At 35.6% G+C, this 25,904-nt stretch overlaps 1 protein-coding gene across 1 annotated transcript; it reads left to right on the top strand.

Moving 5' to 3' along the window:
• Positions 1-6: 6 nt before the first annotated feature.
• Positions 7-24,683, top strand: LOC142358403 (palmitoyltransferase ZDHHC13-like; the record flags this gene model as incomplete). The annotated part of the gene is made up of 6 exons (XM_075409809.1): positions 7-85; positions 2,688-2,711; positions 3,474-3,567; positions 12,374-12,475; positions 15,219-15,339; positions 24,602-24,683. Coding segments are annotated over exons 1-6 (471 nt in total), but the record flags the coding sequence as incomplete, so codon positions are not given.
• Positions 24,684-25,904: the final 1,221 nt, after the last annotated feature.

Here is a 25,904-nt window from a genome sequence, read left to right on the forward strand (position 1 = left end):
CATGGCAGCTGCGAGTGAAAAGAGTGAAATAATCTTTATGTTGCTGAGTGCAGTCAAGACTAGAAGCAAACAACTTCTAACTTATGTAAGTAACAGCCATGGTGGAGTGTCATTGCTAAAAATCACTTAAAAATATACCAAAATTGCGGTTAAAAAATTTACCGCGATTCGTACAATAATTCATTCCATTTATTTCAATATTTTGCTGTGAAGGCTTGAAATGCTTGACCCGTGAAACCCCAAACCATTACACTCACTACATTCGCTCCGTTCGGTTACACTGGTTTGGAAAAAAGCTAGGCTTTTGCAATTCATATTTTTAATGAAAAGTAACACTGCTGAAAATGAAATGCTGCCAAGAAAAGGATGGCAAAAAATACAAGGCAGTTTTTTCAAGGTTGACCTTGGTATCATTTCCAAAACAACCTTAGTAGATTTACTTAAATAGCACAAAATTTAAAACTTTTTCTTCAGTCCCAAGTTTTTTTTCCCGTGAACAAATACTTACGTTTTCCTTCGCTTGTGCGAATGAAGTATTAGATGTTTTCTGATAATGGTTTTAATAGTGAAATAAAAAATAATACTAGCATTAACAATTCAATTTTAATAATTCTGATCAAATAATTCTATAAATGTCTTAATGTTTCAGAAAACTGAAGCAGGACAAATCGAATTGTTGAAATTGTTTTTTTTCTTATTTGAAAACAGTTTCCAAATCAAAGCAACTTTTTGCAGCCAGTTCTCCCAATAAGTTGGACAGCTCAGGTCTAGACCTCGACTAATGAAAAGACTTTAAAAGTCTAGTAGGTAGGGGGGGGGGGCAATATTGACTGGAATTACACGGTCCAGAAACTAGTAAAGGTCCAGCTAATATTTTTTCTTAAGTCCAGCTAGAGTCTCTTCATATGGTCTTTTCATGGGTCCAACTTTAGTTTTTTCCCTTTATGAAACCAGGTAGCTTCAGTGTAACTGTCCTGTTCCCGTTAGCCATGACAAAAGTGTGGCGTTGTTAAGTTTGTGTTCCCTTCCAAAAATATGAACTACCGTTTTCCAAAAACAATGAAGATTTTTGATGGCTTTATGGTTCTTGAAAACTGTAAAAAATAAAGTAGCATACACGCTGACTACATTATAATCAATAATGAACGAAAAAGTTGCACGTAAAACTTTAGAGGCAAAAAAGCAGACTTATGAAAAGACAAATGATGGACCCATGAGAAGACCTTGCTCGACTGTAATTGGTTATGAAAAGACTTTAGTTGGACAATGAAAAACCTTTATGAGTCTAGCTAAAGTCCTTTTTGCAAACATTGGGTCGAGATTAACTCCAGCCCTAACTGTGGGTCAAGCTAAAGATTTTTGTAAAATTTTGGGTCCAGCTAAAATTTTTCGAGAAAATTTTAGGTCAAGTTAAAATCTATTGAGAGATATGTGAGTGGAGCTAAAGTTCAACACGATTTAGAGTCCAGCTACCATCTTTTCATAGCTGAACTGAGTCGAGTATTGTCTTTTCATAATACATTTTGGTCGAGCATTGTCTTTTCATAAGTCTGTTCCTAGGCCTGGGGTTTTATGTGCAGAAAAGATATCTAGGGAGGATTTTGCTGCTATACTGGGAAAATGAATGTAGATAACACAAAAAATCAGTCCAGGACAGAGAGCGACTTGAAAAATTTTACCTAATTTTTCTCAGGTAAAAACGGAGAGTGCGGGTATTTAAATAAACTGTTTGAAAAGCCACGTCCAATTAAAGATGACGCTTTTTCTGCAACATAATTTATTAATCGATTATTGGGTTTAGATATTTTAAATATAACTTACATTAAACTGTTTTTGAGGTGAATACCCCTCAAATTTTGCTAGAAGAGCAAAAACGTTGCTCTATTACTCCTTTGCACAACATACGCATTTTCAGTATATTTCAGTGGTTCAATAAACTGGCCTGAAGTTGTGTACTAGATAACTAAATCGCTAATTTGAACAAAGTGCAGTGGATAAATATAAATTAATAAACTTTTCTGATGAAATTTAAGCGTTCAACTTTAATTACTTTTTTTACAACTTCATATAAAATTGAAAATTTTTGTTTATAGCCAACCTACATCATTACTTTTTCCTTCTCGCATCCAACACTGATCATTGTTCATTTCTTCACAAAAACAATCACGAAAAGAGGGTACATTTCGTGTGCGTGCGTGTGTGTATGTGTGTGCGCGTGTGTGTGTTTGTGCTTGTGTATGTGAGTGTGTGTGTGTGTGTGTGTGTGTGTGTGTGTTTGTGTGTATGTGTGTGTTTGTGTGTATGTGTGTATGTGTGTGTGCGTGTGTGTGTTTGTGCTTGTGTATGTGTGTGTGTGTGTGTGTGTGTGTGTGTGTGTGTGTGTGTGTTTGTGTGTATGTGTGTGTGTTTGTGTGTATGTGTGTGTATGTGTGTGTTTTGTGTGTGTGTTTGTGTGTGTGCGTGTGTTTGTTAGTGTGTGTGGGTGGGGGGGGGGGGGGGGGGTCTGGGGAGGGGGGAGGGTGGCTTTGCAGGCCTTGTTTGCTTGATGTTTGATACATTGTAGCTGCAAAGAACTATTTTCATTTATTGTCAAAAGGAGCAAATAGCGAATATTTTTACGAAAGCCACCTGAAACGTATTTTCTTTACCACATTAGCATTGTCAGTTATATTATCTTTTTCACGCAGAAAGGGCAATCGCATTTGAAAGAGGTAAGTCTTGCAGTAGACATACTCACTATTCGAATGATGTATGCAGCAGTTTGTAACCACTACCCGGGCTGAACAATCTTGTATCATACGGGTCAATATGTGAAAAACAAATGAACATTTTTTCGCAATTCATTTGTATCATGCAATCATCGTATGTCCATCACTAAGCCCATTATGACTTCATATGATTAGCCTAAAATAGTAGATAAATAGATTGAGGCCCTCGACCCAAGACAGGTCTGGACCGACTGGACTTGGGCCGTCATGGCGGTCCGGTGCGACCGAGCTCATAGTCTGGACAAAGTTTCTGTTTTCATTTGGCACCATACCTGTTTATGGCCGGGGACCTCATCCTGTGTAATCGGGGTGGTCTAGTTTAATTGTCTGATCATTGACGCACACCTCGACCTGGGTATTCAATAGTTAGTTTCTTTTGATAGTTGATAGTATCCATCAGCATTTGATAAATAATTGACGCACAAATTTTCGGCTACTTAGTCTGTTTTGCATGCCTCAGTTTTTAGTGCACAGTTTTGATGTTATAGTTTGTTACAGCCTGTATGCATTTATGGAAACAAAACAAACTGATTCAGAAATTTGCCGTTTTTCAAAAGCACCGTGAAAATAATTGGAGATAAAATTCGGTTCAAAGATATCCTATTGATATTTTCCAAATAAAGGTACTAAATACTTTGACCACGTAGCCTCGGCTATTCCCAATGACTTTTTTAAACGATACGAAACGCCGTTTTTATTGTTTAGTTTCTGGGAATGCGAAACAAATCAATGGAGACAGCCCTGCACATCGCTGTGTCTAGCAATCAGTTATCGGCGGCAAAAGTTCTCCTCGAAAACGGTACGTTTTGAAACTGGGAGAATTGAATGCAAACGCCCTCAAAGCAATCTCCCAAAAATTTAGCACATCCAGCAAGACTGGATTTTTTTGGAAGCTACAGTAATATATCCTCAGCCTTTTTGGAACTAGTCCAGATGTTCAAATGCAACATAGGGAGCAAATTGTTACTAATTCCAAAAAGACGACATGTCGCTGTAGGTCGGAAACTTTTCCCAGATAAGCTAAATTTTCTGATGTCAGATCTCTTTGAAGGTGTTTGGGTTCAATCTGATCCTTCTTCTAGAACCGTGTTTTGATTTGAAAACTTATAATGCATAGAAAAAACTATTTTTAACAATTATTATTATAATAAATTGGAAAACGGAGAAAAATTCTGGTTGATTTGCGAGTATTCATTTTGTTTGGTAGCTAAGTTTTGGTTTCCTTGTTTTACCTCCCAAAACTGGTATGTTTAGTGGCGCTTCCAGACCATTTGTAATATTTAGAGCTCCACAGATAGGTGGCAGGGTTTCGGTATTTAATTCCAGCTATCTATAGCACTGTTTTAAATCATGTTAATTTTTCATTATATAACAAAAAAGAAAAAATCTAAATTGAGATAAAATGATGTATGAACATAAACGATTCAAATTTGTTTCAAAACCATAATTTTTTGGTTATTTTGGAAACGTTTTAAATTGCATTCCTAGATTTTTGACCTAAATTTTAGCTCTCATGCTCCACTATATAAATTGTTTTAAAAAGACGAAATAGAAACTTCAGTTCTTAGGTATAGCGAAACTTTAAACATCAACAAAATGAAGCTCTCTGAACGGAAAAGTTTCATCGCAGAGAAAAAAATCCAAGGGATTCTTTGAACTGTTGTTATCATGGCATTTCATGTTGAAACAATGTTGTTGAATTTGGATATGATAACTTTAAATTAAAATTATGCAAAACAGTAAATTATATGTCCTCCAACTTGCTAGCTTTGTCCAGCTATTTTTTTCTTAAACTATATTGAGATTTTTGGAGCAAAATTTGGTTTGCAGCGGAACTTGAGCAAAATTAATGATTTATTTCTTGAGAATTCATAAGTTTTTGTCGATTGCTTTATGCAGAATAAATTATAGTTCTCTTAATTCTGAATATCTGGCAAAAGGATAACAAACAATTTTTTGGCCTTCAGATGTATAAAATTTCAAGTTTCAGCGAACTTTCATTTTGCCGCAAATTTTTCATTGGCACTATTATTTACAAAAAATAATATAACTAGTTCACCCAGATGGAAAAAATCAGCCAATTATCTCCAAAAGAAATGATTTCCAATCCATCGAGTTAAGTTTATCACTGTGCAAGCTGCAAATTTATTCTAAATGTACGCAGAATTTCACTTAGCTCTGGAAATTCTAAACTCAGACACTGCTTCAATTGGTTTTCAATCTCACGTCATTTAAAAATTAAGCTAAACGTTTCAGGACTCTCTAAGTTGCCTAGAAACTCGTCTTGCATCAGCAGATTAATCGTTTAAGTTGCATGAAAAAAATGAGTAGTTTTAAGGGTCTGGTTTCGATTCTGAAGTGTATTAAGCTCACTTAACGCTTTATAATTTATTTTCCAGAAATACCTAGTAACCTGAAAAAGATCAAGAGAACAGAAACCACTCAGTCAGAGAAAAGAGCCGGCATCAGTTGTATATTAACAACCATAAACGTGTCAACTTAACTTCCATTTTTGGTTGTATTCTATTTAGCAGAGCTATATTTTGCTGTAAATTTGCAATCTATTGCATGTATTTGGATTTTCAAAAGTTAACTTTTACTCACTTTATTTTTATAATCTTGAAAAAATTGCTCGCAAAAGTGAAACTGCTAAGGTTGACCACCTGAAACGCACAAAAACAATAATCAGATGAAAGGATTCAACATAAATATCAATGACTTTTTTTGTAATTGTCTTTTAATCTACAGATCTGACAAGGGACAGAGCCGAGAGAGCTGAATTTTAGTTTATTTTCCTAAGTGCCTTATCGAACGCGAGTTGGCACCAAGTGTTAGAATATCGATCAAACTATAGTCTTAAACTTAGTGAGAATTAGAAAGAAAGTTTGACTTACCAGATTAGAAAGACAAGCAATATAACTTCGATCAAAGAAATTATATGAATGAATCGTCAAGAAATGGTGCTTAGAATCAATATTCGGTTCAAATTGGTGAATCTAGATAACTATTATTAGAGTTAGATTAATTGATGTAAAATCTTCCCAGCATGTATTAAATGAATATGATGTCTCCGGAAGTGTGAATGAATTCTCAGAAAAGTGCAAATGCATTCCATTTATGGTTCCCTTTGCGACTGATTTGCAGAAGCAAACCATTTTGGGTAAGCTTTGCGACCCCCACTATAAATCACGGTGCTAAGATTAGTTTTGTATCTTGACTTTTTCACACTGATAATGGGTATATATACAGCTGATTTTTGAGTCCTTTTTATCCCCATATTCAAATCACCATTTTGATCTAATAATCAGATCCCTCCTGTAGATCTCTAAATTCTACTGTAAAATATCATTTTGTTATTTTCTCATTTTTGAGAAATTAATTCTTTTACTTAGCTAAAAACGCTTTTTTATTCCGCTTGCGAAAGTCCATAACACAACAGGTTATAGGCCCAGCGATTTTCTAAGTCATAAAATTATTTTCCAAAACAAAACTAATTTGTTGTTGACAGTCATAATCTTTTTCCGCTTAGTACCTTTTCTTTTCACAACTGTTTTGCCTGCTCAAACTCCAATGGATCAACAGACAGTGAAGCTGCTGACCTACACAGGAAAGGCGCAGGACTTTCCAATCTGGAGCACAAGATTTGTGGCGATGATGCAGACGAAGGGACTCTACAAATCACTACTGGGGACAGAGAAGCAACCCAATGAGCCTGCGCCACTGGCCAATGGGGCAACCAATGATGAGAAGAAGAACCACAAGGTGCTGAAGGATGCATATGAGAAGGAAGTTGCAGACATCAAGGAGAAACGGAACAATGTGTGGTGCCATCTGGCACTGACTCTAGATGCAACAACCCTCATGCTGATGAGACATGACTGTGTGGGAGATGATGGCATTGGAGATGGAGCAAAGGCTTGGAAGCTTTTGCAAGAGAGATTTCAGAGTGTGGAGACGCCGACAGTGGTGACTTTAGTGGCACAGCTTGCTCGACTGCAGCTCGAGGATTCTGAGGATTTGGACAACTTCTTCATCAGAGGACATGAGTTGCTCACAAGGCTACAAGAAGCAGGGAAGTGGTCTCAGAGACCCTCTTCAACGCCTTGGTCCTCAATGGTCTGCCAATGAGGTATGAAATTTTTGTTATACAGGAAAGCTTCAACCCGGCAACGAACTTCACAGAGTTGAGGAAAAGGCTGCAGAACATTCATGAGAGCACGGTGCAGAGACACATGGGACAAAGTTGTTCAGTGGCACTGGCAGTGAAGCGTGACTTCAAGAAGGGACCCAAGAAAGGAAACTGCTTTGTGTGTGGGATCCCTGGACACTTTGCTAATGACTGCAGGAAGAAGGAGACAGCACAATGCAGCAAGTGTGGTGAGAAGGGTCACCTAGACAGGGCATGCAAGAGACAAAGAGATGGAGGCAAACATGAGTCAGTGGCAATGGTTCCAACATTGGCTACACCAGACGAGGAATGCTGGACAGCTCTTACCCAGTGGAAGACAGCAGGCATGCTAGTGGACAGTGGTTGTACAGATCACATAGTGACGAACATCGATGAATTCCTGGACTTTGTGTCCATTCAATCAGTGGTCAGCAATCCCAACGGAGAGGCTTCCAGAGTGGTGGGCAGAGGCTGTGTGAGGATCAGCATACCATCAAACAAAGGGGAATTCCAATGCGAACTCCAAAATGTTCTGTGTATGCCAGACTGTTCTTCAAACCTCCTATCAGTCTCAAGATGCACGGAGTGGGGACATAGTTTCACTTTCGAGAGAGGAAACAGCTGCATGAAACTCCAGAAGGGAACTCGGGTAAAACTAACACAAGAAAATAATTTGTTTTACTTACCCTGCAGCGTTCTAGAATTCAAGATGAGTTCTAACAGCGTGAAACTTGACAGTGCAAGGAAGTGGCACAGACGATTGGGTCATTTGAATCAAGCGGATGTGGTCAGGACTGCACCAGAGACAGTGGGGGAACTCGATGATGTATGCAATGTGTGTGCATTGGCCAAGATCACAAAGACTCCAGTACCAAGAGTGGCAGAGACCCAAGCAGAAGAGAAGCTTGAAAGGGTGTTCACAGACGTGATGGGACCTTTCAGAGTAGAGTCACTGTCAGGGTTCCGGTTCTGCATAGTGTTTGCAGACCAGTACACGAAGTTTGTGTTTGTGGAATTGCTTAAGGCAAAGAGTGAAGCATTGGCCAGCCTGAAGAAATTTGTTCTCAGTGTGGGGACGCCCAAAAAGCTGAGGCAAGACAATGCGAAGGAGTTTATCTCAGAGCAGTTCAAGACGTACTGCTTAGATGCAGGCATTCTACAGGAAAAGACCATACCAGAGACGACACAACAGAATGGGTTATCTGAGAGGTGCAACAGGACACTGCTGGAGACGGCAAGATGTTTGCTCATTGACTCAGAACTTCCCAAGATGATGTGAGAAGCAGCAATTCTTCACGCAGCAAGGATCAAAAACTTGGTTATGAGACGAGGAGAAGAAAAATGCCCAGCAGAGCTGATGAGAGGTATAAAACCTAAGCTTCCAATTAGTAAATTATCTATTTTTGGTTGCACAGTCTTCATGAGGAAGAGGGACAGAGAAGTCAGCAAACTTTAACCCAAGGCACTGGAAGGAAAGTTTGTGGGTTACACTGAAGAAGAAAACGGATACCTGGTGTACATACCCAACACACGCAAGGTGATGGCAGTTCGAGATGTGATCATCAAGGAGTCTGAAGTGGGCTCAATCCCTGACAACAAAAAAACGGCTGACCTACTAGATGATGGGTCGGAACTGGGAATTTGGAACCCAGATGATGGTCATCAAGACGATGACAACAGAGAACGACAGCACACATCTACTGCAATAAAGGAGGAGTGGCATGACGCAGGGAGCGTGAATACTCAAGAAACAACACTGAGACAAGAGGCCTCGGTTGTTGGAGAAACAGCACTAGATGAAGGATCTACGGCAACAAGAGGGAGTCACAGAGACTCAGAGTCACTGGAAGACAGTGACACAGAAGACTTATCACAGTTAGAGACAGTTGGTTTCAATGAAGATGCACTGGAACACGCGGACAGAGCAGAGCCCAGACAAGGGACACGAGCAAGGAATGTTCCGCAATTTTTTGGAGAAGTTAGGACCCATCTTGCTGTGACTGAGGGCGACTATGTGGAACCGCAAAACAGTCTACGAAGCCAAGCAAGGTGACGATTGGGACCAGTGGCACCGGGCAATGAAGGACGAGGTCAAGGCACTCCAAGACAACGAGACGTGGAACCTAGTGAGACCACCCATAGACAGGGACGTCATACCGGGCAAATGGGTCTACAAAGTGAAATTGGGACCCAGTGGTCAAGTGGACAAATACAAAGCGCGCTATGTGGCAAAAGGCTTCAAACAAGTGGAAGGACTGGACAACCTTGAGACTTTTGCGCCTACCTGCAAGCCAGAGATATTCAGGATTCTACTTCAGCTATCAGCGAAGCAGGGCCATGTGATGCACCAATTTGATGTCAAGACTGCTTTCCTGCACTCACCAATCGAGGAAGAAGTGTATCTGGAACAGCCACAGGAGTTTGTAAAACGCATATCAGATGGGGAGAAGTTAGTATGTAGAGTAAATAAATCAATTTATGGTTTGAAACAGGCTGCTAACAACTGGTACAAAGAGCTGGCAAACTTCCTACTGAGACAGGGGTTCACCAGAAGCAGGAACGATCACTGCTTGTTCGCAAGATCAGAGGCAGAGGATCACATCTTCATCTTGGTCTGGGTTGACAACATCATAGTAGCATCAAGAACTATGACAGTGGTCTCTGATGTCAAGAAGGCACTAGAAGCAACCTTTCACATGGAAGACAGAGGGAGACTACACTGGTTTCGGGGTCTAAGAATCAGACGAGAAGAGGGCAAAGTCACAGTCGACCAAGAACGCTACATAGAAACAATGCTTGAGCGGTTTCAAATAGATCAAAGCAAACCCTCAAGAACTCCAGCTGATTTGAATTTGAAACTTCAGACAGCACAGAACGGAGACGAAGAAATGGACCAGAGGATCTACAGAAGCTTGGTTGGATCACTTCGGTATCTGGCCAAACAGACGAGGCCAGACATCATGTTCACAGTCAACATTCTGTCCAGACACATGAATGCACCTACCAATCAACACTGGATGTGCGGAAAACGACTTCTGCGATATCTTCAAGGTTCAAAAGGTTTAAAACTTAATTACACAAAAGAGGCTAGTTATGATTTAGTGGGGGAAAGTGATGCAGACTGGTCTGGAGACGTGAACGACAGAAAATCAACAGCGGGCTATTACTTCAAGCTCAACGGACGTCGCGCAGCACTCAGCTGGGGTGTCAAGAAGCAGTCCACAGTTGCTCTTTCTTCATCAGAAGCAGAATATCAGGGCATGGCAGCAGCAGTTCAGGAAGCACTCTACCTGAAACAACTTCTAGAGGATTTTGGCAACCAACAGAAACCTCCAATAGCAATTGGAGAAGACAACCAAAGTTGTATCAGACTCTTCCAAAACCCAGTCATGCACAAAAGGAGCAAGCACATCGAAACAAAGTTTCACTTCATCCGGGACAAGACGGAGGATGGGACTATTTCAATTCATTACGTCCCTACAGACAAAATGGCAGCGGACATCTTCACAAAGTCCTTACCCGTTTCGAAAGTGGAAACATTCAGAGCAGTTTTGATGGGAACAGACTCTACGCAATCAGCTCAAGTCTGAGTGGGGGTGTTAGAATATCGATCAAACTATAGTCCTAAACTTAGTGAGAATTAGAAAGAAAGTTTGACTTACCAGATTAGAAAGACAAGCAATATGACTTCGATCAAAGAAATTATATAAATGAATCGTCAAGGAATGGTGCTTAGAATCAGTATTCGGTTCAAATTGGTGAATCTAGATAACTATTATTAGAGTTAGATTAATTGATGTAAAATCTTCCCAGCATGTATTAAATGATGATGATATCTCCGGAAGTGTGAATGAATTCTTAGAAAGGTGCAAATGCATTCCATTTATGGTTCCCATTGCGACTGATTTGCAGAAGCAAACCATATTGGGTAACCCTTGCGACCCCCACTATAAATCACCGTGCTAAGATTAGTTTTGTATTTTGACTTTTTCACACTGATAATGGGTATATATACAGCTGATTTTTGAGTCTTTTTTCATCCCCAAATTCAAACCACCATCTTGATCTAATAATCAGATCTCTCCTGTAAATCTCTAAATTCTACTGTAAAATATCATTTTATTCTCTCATTTTTGAGAAATTAATTCTTTTACTTAGTTAAAAACGCTTTTTTATTCCGCTTGCGAAAGTCCATAACCCAACACCAAGCATTAAAATTTTTGCGATTGTGGTTTTGAATAAGTCTTGCGAGTAGAATGACTTGGCAAAATTCTCATTCAAAGTTGGCATTATGAACAAACAAATTATGGGTTAGTTGGCAAATTATGCATGCTGTACGTTTTTGAGCTCTACTTACTTTTTTTCTATTTAAAATCCTTCATTCAAAAAATTAGTCAAAAATAAACCAAGTCCCCAAAGGTGATTGAGAATTGGAATTCCATTTCAAAAAGAACCAATACTTCCTGAAATTCTCAAATTTATGATAGCTGCTCTTGCCCCTAATTTCAGCAACTTAGATTAAACAAACCACATAAGATTAAAATTGCTCTTTTCCGAATTTATAACTCTTTTCGCCTTACATTTTAACAACATCCTAAATTGACAGAAAGGAACGAAAACTAATTGGCAAATAATTGCATAGAGGTATATCGGACTTCTAATTGCTGTCTAAAAAGACAAAGACATTAGCATTTACGTATATTATGACTCTGAAGAAATTTGATATCAAAAATATGTCTAAATTAATTTATTGAAAAACTCTCCAAATCATGGGTGAGACTAATATAGGATAATTGAGATCGTTCATGCCAACAGTGACAGTTCTAAGAAGGAAACTCCCACATAATGAGGTATCAAATTCGAGAGTTTTTTTCTCGCGATAATTGTTCCCCATCATTAATGTCTGGCGAGCGGTTCCAATTGTACATGTTATTTATTGCTTCAGCGCTTGCTTTGTTTTCAGTTATCCTTGACCTAACTGATGATAGATATAAGGCCATTTAACAGGAATTAGAGCCTTGAGGAGTCCAATTTTTGTGGAGATTTTGTCCCAGTTGACAAAACAGGTGTACTGGTGATATTTTTTTGCAATAAGGAAATAAGTTTTTACTATGCATTTGCTTTCCAGAAAGCTATGGCAATTATTACGGAACTGTTTGGATGAGAGTGTACAATATGAATCAAGATATAGGAATTTGTGCGAACTTTTAGGAAATAAACGGCCGTCTAAGTTTCAGTTTGTCTGACAGTTTGATTGAGTTTGACTTCTTGAATGATGATTTTATGGGTTCATATCTGAGTAAATTGAAGGCTCGATTGTGCACATGCAGGACAACTGTATGAACTGATATAGCGCCATGATTGACCAAAATTGCTAGAATTAAGACAACTTAATTGTTGTTATCGTAAAAATTTTTTGATTTGTTGTTTGTTATAGGAGCGAGTGCAATGGAGATCCAATTGGACAACATGTACTACCCAATCCACTTGGCAGCACAGAATGGAGAGCTGCCCATGATGGAGGCCATATTTGATCACGGTTAGTGATATAACTTAAGTTTGCTTCTTAATAGACAAAGGAACTTCAAATTTGCGACTTAAGCAGTATAGTTGCTGAAAGCAACATTTTTTCTTAAAAAAGCACTAATTACTTTTTCTGCAATTTCAAGAATGAAGTTGAGAAAAACTCCTCGTGGATATGTCTTATTGATTTTTTCAGGAGAGTGGTGTAACTTAAGTTTTGTTTCTGCGTAGACAAACGAGTTTTAGTTTAGCTAAGATTTGTTTTTTCAGTCTTAATATTTGGTTTCACTGTTTGGTTTAAATTGTAGTCTCAATAAACAATGAATTGACATGAAATTTAGAGTCGTTGAGAGATGCCTTTTGGGTTCTTGTCAGCGGGAAGGATGCGGACAGACTCAGTATGTGCAAAAATCTTTCAAGATGAAATTTTCAAGATGAAATTTTGTATTGTAAGATCGCGTTAATTTTTCTCGCATGATCTGCCATGATAAATATTCTTGCATAATCCTTGATGAGAAATATTTTCTCGCAATATTTTTTCTGATATCCATTTGGTCTTGACAGGTTTATGTTAAAAATATCAAGATCTAACTGAATGTCGTCCAAATTTATAAAATTGCACCGTTGGAAAGGAACATGAGTTACTTCAGAATTTTCTCTTAAGTTTAGCAGCACAAGGAATCTCTAACTTAGGACAACTTTGACTGTAAAGACACGGTCCAATATAATAGTTAAATTTTTGTTCCTAAGTCGAGCTCAGCTTCTTTGATATTATTTTAAAGTCCTTCCATAGGTTGAGCACGCAATTGTTCTGCGATTAGTGAAATTCACATCGACCGCAAAACCAACGGGCTGAAATTAATTTTTTTAATTAATATTCTGTACCTATTAGTTTATTATTATTAATTAATTATTAATAGCCGCCCTCATCTTCTCAGCCGGCTATTATAGCGCTCCTATTTTTTTTTTACTTCGTCGAATAAAAAAATGTTTCGCTTTACCTCATTTTGCCGCCTTTTCAACATTTTGCGTGAAATCTTTTTGACTTCTCTAGGCTAGTTTCTCTCTTCTCTCATTCTGCTAAAAGTGATTTTGAACATCAGTTGCTCAGCAAAGCAATTCAAAATGAACAGAGTCAGTATAAAAAATTGAAGTCAGAAATAGAAACGGGATAAACCCATAAAGCCCAATTTTAGATGCCCGCTATTTGAACGTCGGTCCTATAAGTATTAGTTACCTCTCTCTAATGCTTATTGGTATTGATGGTAACCCCTGTAGCCTCTCTCTATGAAACAGAAGTATGTTCAACTACGAAATGCCATCAAAATAATACGGACTTAAAAAAAATGTTTTTGTACAAAAATCTTTTTTTTTTTTCAATATCTTCTGTTATTTCAATCCCAATCATGCTTATTGGAATCAACGGCGGCTATTTTCCGGCAATCTGCCGGGTATGTTTTAATTATTATAAATTAATTATTATTATTATTATTAAATAATTATTTGCTTTTTACAGAATGAAAAAATGCACTGCGCATGATAAAATAAGTCTGGTCTTTTCGGCTGTTCAGAGACTTTTCAGAGATGCAAATTTTTTTGTCTCATTTTTTGTCTTGACATAGCAAAAAGTAACATGATCAGACTATGGCAATTATAAAAATTCAGAATTGAGATTTCATGATTCATTGCTGATTTACTCTGTTACTATGTAATATTTAACCATGCATTCTTGGAGTAGCTTTTTAATTAACACATTCAGCAGCTCAAAGACGTGGAGCTTTTGACAGTGGTAAATTTATTTTCACTAATAAAGTAGCTTTAACCAATTGATTGCTTTTGGTCGTCCATATGACCAAAAGCAATCTTTTTGTCGTCGATCCATACGCTCAGACCCCGTATTGCATCACCGGCTGCTTATAACTTTTAAAAACTCGCACAACATTTACCTCATATTAGTAATTTTGCGCCAAAACAGTATCCTATTAGTCTTTTAACAATTTAACAAGACCCAACTTCTCGGGGGTTCCTTTTTTTCTCATTAATTTTGCATTTTAGAAATACCCTCAAAGTGCAAAAAATGTGGAAAACCGCATTGGCGTGAGACGTAACCAAAAGGTTACAAATTTCTTTAAAAAATGTGCCATCCGACAATCAAGATCTTTTTGCAGGGGTCTCAATATCACATCAATGTACAGCTCAAGACTGTGACAGCTAACCAGAGCAAAGTTTAATTAGAGAAAATTAGTAATTTTGAATTTCTCATTTTCCTCTCAAAAATTTAGTCTAAATAATTAATCTTCTAAGACAATTAATCAACAGGAAAGTAGTTTTCAGTTGTGACTAAGTAAACATAATATCTGATGTTCTCATTCTTCAAATGTTGATTTTAACCCATTCGGAGTTGAAAATACGGAAAATAAGTTTTTAAAAATTTTGCTGATGATTTTGCAGAATTTTGGTTGCATTCTCTCCAACTTAGTAAGCTTTTTTAATCCTGTGTGAGATCTTGTTAAGCTCAATTTTTTACAGTTGTCATCCACGTCGCCTGAGCGAAAACAGTACAAAATGCTCTTTGTGATACTTTTGATCAAAATCTTCTTTTTCGTCACCTGGGCTCTGGGCTATCCGCAAAGTATCCTCCACTAAATAACAAAACGCTGTTTATGAGTGGAATTCTAATTGAAAAATTGATGCTAGAGTTTTCAAACCCGCACAATTATTATTAAACTTTTTATTTATATTTATGATGTGTTTTGCAGCCCTGTTGGAAACAAAGAGTGAACAGAAGGTGGTGAATGTGACAAACAGAGACCTGCAGACTCCACTGCACAGAGCTGTCATGTTCAACAGAGTACACTGTGCAGAGTTCCTACTTGAGAAGTTAGTCCTAACCCAAACTGAGGTTTTCAAAATTTTGCTCTTCTATCATGCCATTTTCATAGTCGAGTTATGAAAACACAATCTTCAACCAATATTTGACCATCCTCAACCTCCCCAACTTATGAAAAGACTGTACTCAACCGATATCTGTTAGAATAACAGGAATTTGTTTGGCTCGATAAAAACCGTGCCCTTGACCATGGCTAGATCTAAAATTCTGTTTTCGAGTTTCGTCCGCAGAAGATTAGAAGACTGGTGACAGTTGAACTAAACAGAAGAACAGTCAAAATTTTAAAACTTTTAAACATATTATTTTCAAAACTCAGCTCTAGTAGTATTTTCTAATTGCCTATTATATGCATACGTAATAACTCAATTGCATACATAATGTTTAAACATATAAAAGGGGGTGCCTAATTTACTGGGGGGGGGGGGGGGTTTAGCGGAAATGATCCGATAAATGGAGAAATGATCTTAAGCAGTTAACAGACCACAAAAATGTGATGGCTGCTAATGTTTTTCGTAGCTTAAACCAGTTGATAGAGTCAGGGTTCGTATAAAACTCCATTTTTGTTCCCGCTGTTTTTGGAAAAAATTCGTTTGCAACTGAAATTAGCAACATATCTCATTAAATAATAAATATTGTGGTTCAAAACTCTCAAGAAAGAATTAACTGCTTTGTTTCAATTGCCTTACTTCAAAATTTTGTAAATAAGGCCTTAATTTGAAAATCAGACAAGGAGGCTCTGTAATGTGCGTTTGCACATCAAGTTCCGACCCCGCTCATCCATATTTGTGGCATAAATATCCACCAAATAAGAACAGATAAAAACAACAAAAATTCAAGTATTTTTCAAAAAAAGTGTGTGAAGTAAGATCGCCTTAAACGCAAATAACTCAGTGGAGCAAAAAAGCAGCATTACATTGTTGAGATCAGCCATTGATAAGAAATCAAGTCAAGACGAACAACAAAATCAAACAACAATAACAACAAACATTAATTACATCAAAAAACTCTTGTCCAATTAGAAAAAATTAAAGAAGCTCAAAGTAGCTTCAGATAAAACTGAAACTAAAAAAAATAAATTTTGCTTCACGAGAAATAATATGGGACCATATGGGACAAAAAAAGAACAAAAAAACAGGAAAGATAAAAAAATTGCTTATAAATCTAAAAACAATTATTTTAAAGTAAGGAAAAACATTAGATGGCAATTGAAAGCATCCAATATGTTTATATGTCTATGCTTACATATTCCTCTATAGCAGGGCATTAAGACCTGTCAGTAATCATTTTTTTGGTTTAAAAAAAACAGAGAAAACAAAAAAAAATCAACTGAAACTTGCAAGAAACGAGATTGAAGCCATAATAAAGTCCTATTTTGCCTCTCACAATATGTTCAATTGAGTCTTTCGCAAACGCCAAAATGTGGTATAGCGGTGTTTCATTAAAGAGAACAGGTAACAAGTAGAACAGAAAAAGAGAAAGGGCAAAATTAATTTACACTTTTGTCTTTTTTCGAGAATTTTGTTTCAAACTCATGAAAGCCATTAGCTACAAAATGGGATAATTAAAAAGGTTTGTATATTCGTCTCCCTTATAACCTCTACTTTTTTAGAACATGTTGTACGTCTACAAAAGGAACGTTAATTAGGGACGAAAATCAAAAATTATTTTACTTTTTGTGCGAAAAACCCCGATCGAAGCCACTAAATTCATAACGAATTCTTTAAAAAAAAACATTAGATGTTGTACACTTGCACTTCATCTTGACTGCACTTTTTATATTGGACTGGTAATTAACGATACTAGGTATCACATAGAAAAAAAAAGAACAATAAACAGCAAAGATAAATGAAATCGGCTTATATTTTTTAAAAACAATTAGTTCAAAAAAACCATTAGGTCGCCATGGAAAACATCCAAAGTTTTAATGATCATATACGCCTCTATGGGAGGGCCTTAAAACCTGTAATTATTATTTTTTGGTTACAAAAAAACAACAACAAGAGACAACAAAAAAACTCAATTATAATTTGCGAGAAAACGCTGTCGAAGCCGTAGGGTCATATTTGATCCTTCAAAATATATTCAATTGAGCATTCCTCGATTGCCAAGAATGTGGTATGAGCTTTCTCATTATTGGGAAGAGCTAAAAAAAGATGTAAAGGAAAAAGGGCAAAATCAATTGAAACTTTATTTATCGAAAACGATTATTTTCCAAGTCATTAAAGCCATTAGCTACAAATTAAAAAAATTAAATGTTTTCGTCTATTCGTCCAAAGGAAGCACTTGAGACCTGTAAAAATTCGAATTATGTCTTGCTTCTACAATAAAAATTTTAAAATAGACAGAAATGAAAAATTAGTTAACATTTTTTGCGGAAAAACCCGTGTCGAAGCCAGTATATTCGTAACGAATTTTTTTAAAATAGATTAGATTTTGTAACCGGCACCTTCCCTCGACAACAACAATGTAATATGTAACCTGTAATTAACGCGACTAGAAAACAAGTAGACAAAAAGAACAACATGCGAATTTAAACAACGTTAAAAAGAGTTTTTTTATTATTGAAAACAATTGTTTTCAAGGTCATGAAATCCATCAGCAACATATTCAAATCAGAATAAAGGCTCTTTTATTTCTTCAAAAAATGCCAATGAGAATTGTCGCTGTCAAGGTAATTTCATTTGACTTAAAGGACGAATTAAAAGCGACAATCAAAGACAATTGTAAAAAAAAAATCAATTTAGTTCTTCGATAAAGGGATGTCGAAGCCGTTGAAATCATAATCTATACCTTTCAATATTTTTATATGTTCAATTCTACTTTATTTCGAACGCCAATATTATAATTTGTTACTGGTCAATAATGTCATAATGTGACATTACGAGAAAAAAAGTGAAAAAGGGGCCAAGAACTAAAAGCCAAAAAAATTGTGCTATCTAGTAGTATCAAAGTCAAAAAACTATAAAATAACGCCTGACATCGTAAAAAAAGGATTTAGGTTTAATTCAATAGAAAGCACAGGAAGGCAGCCATAACTTAACAGCCTGTTAAAACCATAACTTTACAAGCATATTTAGAATAAAGCATAAGTTTTAGTTTTGCCAAAAGAAGAAGCATTCTTTCTTTGCTGACACTAAGCTAAAATTTAAGAGAAAAATAGTGGTAAATTTCAATAAGGACTTTGTTTAATTAAAATCAAACATTTTCAAAAGTCAAAACAGCCATAATACTTCCAATAAAGAAAAGAGTTACATTCAATTGAAACTGTTCAGGAAGCCATTTCGATCCATCAACACCGAGCTGTGATGTGAACTGCTGTTCTTTAATTAAAATAAAGAAACTCAATATAGTTTTTTAAAAAATGACCGACTTATTACAATCCTAATTATTTTTTCAATTGTAACAGCCCAAGATTGGACCAAAACCGGCTCCGCTATTGCTGTTTGTCCATTTAGAACAATAAATTGTTTCAAATGCTTTAGATCTTTAAAATTTGTCAGTTAAAAGATTAAAAATAAATTTTGCGTTTTGATGATCATAGAGCAAAATGTTAATAAAGAGCAATCGAAGAGCAAGTTAGCAAAAAACGGCAAAATGTTGATTCTAGGCTACTCTCAAGTGGAAGTAAAACTAACTCTTTTTGTAGTTTACAGAGATTGTGTTTGATTTTTTTGTGTGCGTATTTTCGGCAAATTTAATCAAAATGGACTAAAGAAGCTTTTTTCGAACAATTTTTTTTCTTGAAAAAGTTTGAATTTTGAAATATTTAGCCAAAATTTTAGCCAAAAATATTAAATCAAAATAGTCAACAATACTTTTTTGGTCTCTAAAGGTGAACTCAATAGTACTATTTTTAATTTTTTAAACAATTTTCTTGCAAAATTGAGGATATTTCAGGCGAAATATCGGAAAATGTGAATAAAAACAACAGAAATTCACCTATTATTTACAAAACTTCAAACCTCGATGACTCCCTGTAAAATACATAATTCAGAAAAAAAAATCTTTTTATTTCCGTATTCTACGCTGAACGGGTTTTTAATGATACCACTCACAACTCTGTACGATGAATATATCGATCGTTCAAAATTGTCTGAACAAAAAAAATCCATTTGAGTATATAGTTCCTCCCCCCCTCAAGAGGGGTCGGAACAATTAGTTCCTATAAATTTCCCCCAATTTGTGTAAATTCTGTTTGATGTTTGATCTGACTTGATTTTGCTTGATTCTGCTTGATATTTCACATAAGAATAAAAATGATACATTTTCTAAATTTTTCCAAGATACTGGAGAAGGTAAAAATGAAATGTTGATCAGCATTTGATTCTCAAGCTATGTTTATCTGGATCAACATTCTGCTTTAGAGTTTGTAAGTGCGCCATGACTAGTAAGGTAAGCTAATAACTCATTCACTCATATACTAAGACAACAAAATAGATAACATAGAATAATAATTTTTAATCACATCCGTGTTGCGCTCAGCTTTAGTAATTTAGATTTATGTTCTAAAAGTTTTGTGAGAATTTTGAAATATGCAAACGAATGTGACTGAATTTCAGGCCTACAATTTTTTCTTTGCAGAGATCTTTTTGCCATAACTTTTATCAAATTTTAATTTTAGAAAGTTTAGCGAATTTTCTAAAGTTTTACCTCTGTTTATTTATCTTACCCACCTTGGAATCTAACTTGTTGCTTTTAGTAGCTTTGCATGGTACCCAAGTTAAACTATAATTGTATAAGAAAAGTTTCAAACCGCATTTCTCTAATAATAGTTCTGGAAACATTGTGTTATGCGTTTTTTTAATTCGCACTCCACAAAAAAATTTAGACTCTTTCGTGCTGCTCAGCTGAACAGAATATCTCTAGCAGAAAAATCTCAATTGAACGAATTTTTACGCAAGCCAGCCTTGTTTTTTGAAAAGTTTTTAATTTAATTTTATTTGTATAATTTACAGCGTACCGGAAATTCAATTTTGTATATAGATACCAACAAGGAGGCTCGGTAAAGTGCGTACGCACATAATGTTCCGAACCCGCTCATCCACATTCTTGACTTATTTTGCTTGCTACCAAATGATGAAAAGATAGAAAACTTTCAAAAACATACAAAGTGTTCAATAAACAACCAACGAAATTGGAGCGTTCAATAAACAACAAAGATTTTTTACGACCAAAACCTGATGTCTATAATAAAAAACATAATAAAGTCAAACTCGCATCAGTTAAAAACCAAAACAAAACAATTTAACCTATACTTCAGTGAAAAAAATATGGGACATGTCTTCAATGCGACTGGTTAACAGTTCGGCAAAAAAGCACAAGTAAGTGCGAAGTTCAAAAATAATTTTTCATTTTTGAAAACAAAAAACAATTAATTTTACAGTTCTAATGTCGTTATATATCAACTAAAATCCCTAAATTATTCATTTGTATATACATACGAAGCAATTGAGACATGTCATTATTTTTTGTTCGATTGCAAAAATATTCAAAACCAATACGATCAACAATTATTGCTAAAATTTCAAAGGAAACCAAAAATCCTTTGGAATGTAGAAATATATAAAAATCTAACAATTTTTGACGTCTCGTAGTAACAGTAGTAACACAGCCGAGAAACAATGTTTAAAGCTAAAAACGTTATGAAGATTAAATTATAGCTCACGGGAAACAGGTTGTGACCTGTGTTTTCAGAGACTGAATTCCAAATCGGCAGAAAAACTATTTAGAAAAGACGAAGCTGGAAAACTCAAATTTATTTTTGAAAACAAATCTTTTGAAAAGTCATATCAGACTGAGGAATACAACAAAAAATTATTGATTTAGTATCAAAACCTCAAGGAGGCCAATTGGACCTGTTAATAATGAGACTAAATCACGAGCCCACAAAAAACAAATACATAATTAAGCCAAAACTTCAAACAATTTTACGACATGACACTGTTCAAGGCACTATAATTATAATATTTTCCCTACATAAAGTGCAAATCATTATTTTCCCTTCTTCTTAACATTAACGAGTCTTCCTTATAACTACTTAGACTACCTAAACTACTTCGGACTACCTGGACGTGATAACATTTAAAAAAAACCAAAAATTGAACAGTATAGAAATCTCGAAAACTAATTTTATGAAGTTAAATGGTCGAAGCAATCAGTCACAACGTATAACCAACATAGAAAAAATGTTTGAGTCAAAAGAGTAATTCAGACTTCTAATGAGTGAGATTGAGTTACATGGTGACAAAAATAAAAGCAGAAAGGAGACAGATGAAAAAAACTTCGTTTAATTTAATTTCAAAGTCATTAAAACAAACAGCTAAAAACTGACATCTTTAACTAGATCAAGTTATACGTCTTGGGGAAGCAATCTATCGCTATCTGTTATATGGCGTACAACAACGAAGAGAAAGACAAACATATGCAAAAAAAACCCCAAAAGTTTGCGAGATCATTGTGTCTCAGCACAAAAATCATAAACTATTTAACAAAAACAATTAACATATCCATATAAACTTTGTTCAACGTTGTGTTTTTTGCCTATAATGCCGTTGTTTAATTGGACTCGTCAATAATGTGATAATGCCACAAGGAAACAAAAAGAAAGCATAAAAAATGAAATTAGTATCAAAAATACAAGAAAAATTGAGAACGCGTACTAACAAAGCAAATCATTATTTGAAAAAAAACCGTTACCGACATGAATCTATAACCCACAGGAAGTGGATTTTGGCCTGTTTTTACGGAGACTGCGCCTAAAGTTGAGAGAAAAAATATAAAATAGTCACAAAGATCAAAATTTTATCGATATTTTCTCAAAACAAATATATTGAAAGTCATAAAAGACATTAGCTAACACCTAAAAATGTCTAGTTTTTTATACAAAAGCTAACTAGATCTTTGATTTGGGACACTAAGTCATTCGGCTGCAAAAAGTTTAAGAAGTAAAGGCAAAACTCAAGAAGTCTATAAAACGTTTACGAGAACAGTTGGTCAGAGCCATAAAAACCATGAGCTTATTTCTGAAGCCATAAAATAACCTTGTTGGGTCTCGTTTATTGTAAACAGCATTTGTTATTAATTGAGCCCTGATTTAAAGTTCTTGACCGTAATTTACATAAAAACATTTACATAGCGAAAACATTTTGAAAAAAATGTCGCGCCCCAATAAAATTTTTTGAAAAAATTTATCATAAGGATCCATGGTGCGATCAAAATCGGCTCAGATATTTTTGCGCGTCTAACAAAACACTCATTTGTTGAAAAATTTGCGAAATAGATCAATTCTATACAAAACTTTTCAGTTTGTCAAAAAATTTTGCATTTTGTATAATTATCGAATTTTTATTTGCAAAAGTTAGGCTAAATTATAATTCCAGAAAATTCTAAAAGCCAACGGGAGTGCAACTAGCTCTTTCTTGAGCTTAAGAAGAACATGTCCGCAGGTTTAAGGCGTCTGCTTCCAGCAGATTTAAAGCAAATAATCTGAAAAAGCCATTTTTTCGACAAAAGAAGTCTGAGTTTTGAAAAATTTAGCATAAAATCTAGCTGAAAAATTTTTGTCGAACAATTCAGCAACCCTCCTCTATCTTTAGAGATAAAATCAATAACACTACAGTTAACAGTTTTAACATATTTTAGCAAAATTGACGAAAGTTTGGTCAAAATTGACGAAAATTTGGTCAAAAATGTGAATAAAAACAGCTGAATTACGACTATTATTCACAAAACTTTAAACCTCGATAACTCCCTATAAAGAGCGAAAAATCCTTTGAATTCTATGTTCTACGCTGGACGGGCTTTCTAATGATACCACTTAAAACTCTACGATTATATCGATCGGCCAAAATTTTCTGAACAAAAAAAACCATCTGAGTATATAGTCCCCCCCCCCCTCAAGAGGGATCGAAACAAAAAGTTTCTCTCATGTTTTAAATTTTCCCTTCTTTTTGTCATTTTTTTCGTCCACTAAAAAACAAAATAAAGCAAAAATTTTGTATGGGCAAACAGAAAGTATTCCCGTATCGGATTTGAACAAATTATACGCATATCGGACTTTGCTTTGAACCGAAAATTATGAGCAGCTAGAATAGCTTTTTGGACTCGGATGCGAACGCATAGCTTCATCAACACCGAGAAACGCGTAACTTCATATAGTTTTCAATAAATTTGTAAGCCTGAGCTCAAAAGCTCAACCAATGCTGTGATCAAACAAAACGCATCAACACCGAAAATAAGTCAAACAATGATTTTTAACTGAAATCATAATTGAAGGTTTATAACTTTCTTGATTAAAATTTCAGAATATAGATAGAAGTAAAATGTCTCCAAAAAGTGAGGCAAGAAATTGAATACTGTAATTGCTTATTTTGTGTTGTGGCATAAAACTCACTTCATCATTGCAAAAAATAGTGTATTCCTTATTATTGTGAGCTTGGAAACCCGGTATGATGCTGGGATTTGTTTACTATTTAACCAACTTTTTGGTTATCCAATCTGAACGTACGAATTAATCGTGCTTTAGACGTTGCCTAATAATAAACGCGATGGTGTTTGTTCATCTTTTAGTTTGTTTTTGATTTAAAAAAATCTTGAATATTTTTGGGCGGTGCCAGCAATCTAAGATGTTGTTTTTAATGCTTTTTGATTTGATCTATCATACTCATGCCACCGACTTACTATCATCAATATAAAGTATCTCTATGAACCAAAAACGACATTATTAGCATGACATTAGCACGACACATTAGCACATATATCATGTGCTGGGAAATAACGAATGATGGAATGATGGAACAGATGCAGGATCTTTTCTGCTAGCGCCCCCCCCCGCTTAGTTAGGCACCCCCCATTTATAAATGTGTAAACATATTGTTAAAGCTAAGTAATCTTATACGTGAACATATATAAGCAATATGCATTTACGAAAAGCTAGCACAGCTATGGTTTGAAAGTATTACGTATTCAACCAAAATTTGTTGCATATAACGTAAGCATCAATAAAAATTTCTGTATTAGATCATTTTTGGTGTTATCGGCTACAATAAGAGCTTGATTTTTTAAAACTTCTTAAGGAAATTATTCTAAAAGTGCCTTCAATCTACCTAGACACTCTAGTTTCAATGAAATGCAAATATCGCTCTTACAATTCACAAAAACTCAGATTTTGGGGGGTGCAAATCTAACGGCTATATAAGGCTGGGGGGGGGGGGCGCTAGCAGAAAAGATCCCAGATGCAGATAATTGTTTTAGGAGCAAGCGAGAGGGAATTAATATGCAGGAAAAGGACGGTTTTACTCCTCTTCTGCTTGCTGTTAGCCATGGACATCTTAAGGTAAATTGAACATATTCTCTATTTATGTCAGGACTTCTTTTTTTAGATCCTAGTTGTAAACGAAACAATAAACTTTGAGCTTAAGCTTAATGTTCAAAAAAATGTCCCTCTTGTGGCAGATTTCAGATTAAAGCGAATTATTGGCTAATCAGAGAAGAGAGTTTATGATTGCCACGCACTGCTAGAACTTTAATTGATGCACTGCTAGAACTTTTATTCGTTATCCGGCTCAATAAATTTGAGCCGAATGAGCATTAAGAAGAATAAGCAACTGTAGTTGGGTCATATATTGGATATAATTTCACTCACGGTTGTTGAATTGCAATTAGATTCATTATGCGTGTCCCTCAACGAAAAAATCGAATACAAAATAAATGATTTTAATTGAAGGTTTGGTTGATGAGCCTTTTGGAGCGATTACGATGAGATTAAAAGGTACGAATATACGAATTCAAATTCCTCAGCGCCCTCCGGTTTGTCTGTTTGCAAATATTTTCTGCAACGGCTTGCTGCGTTAGAAATACGCATTTGCACCACCACGGTTCAAAGAGTTGCCTCTGAATCTGTTCATTTGTTTCTAAGAATTATGCTGAATGCACACTTGGTCAAATCAACGCTATGGCGAGACAAACCAAATCGGTGGCCGCCGTATTGGCCGACAGGGCGTTTAGCCGACAATCAATAAATTAGAAATTTAGCCGACAATTTAAGTAAAATAAGCAATAAAACTTATTCTGAAGCTGTGATTGGTCAATTTAAAACACTATTTCGTAAGCGGACAAATATACCGCAGTTTTTTTATCGACTAGTGTAACGAAGGTCTATCAACTAGCGTAACAAAGGTATTTTACCGCATCTGGCCATGCCTCGCGGGCCATGTCCATGCCTCAGCGGCCCGTGGGACTTGATATGAATCTATCACAACCGAACTACTGATTTATGGACCAATGAGACTTTTATGGCCATATATGATAAAACTGTCGGCTAAATTTCCCCATTTTTCTTTGTCGGCTAAACGCCCTGTCGGCCAATTTTCCTAGCACCAAATCATTTGCTAACATTAACTTTATTATTCTCTCTATACATTTAAACCAGCTATACTATTGTAATATAACTTATTCTTTTCAAATAGTTGAATTAAAGTGGATTCTTTGTTCCAAAATCAAAACATAGCATGCCATAAATTTTGATAAGTAAATGGTGAAATGGTCTGTTATTTTA

The sequence above is a fragment of the Convolutriloba macropyga genome, unplaced genomic scaffold (assembly GCF_964194025.1).
Source record: "Convolutriloba macropyga unplaced genomic scaffold, txConMacr16.3 SCAFFOLD_2694, whole genome shotgun sequence".
NCBI classification, from domain to species: Eukaryota; Metazoa; Xenacoelomorpha; order Acoela; family Convolutidae; genus Convolutriloba; species Convolutriloba macropyga.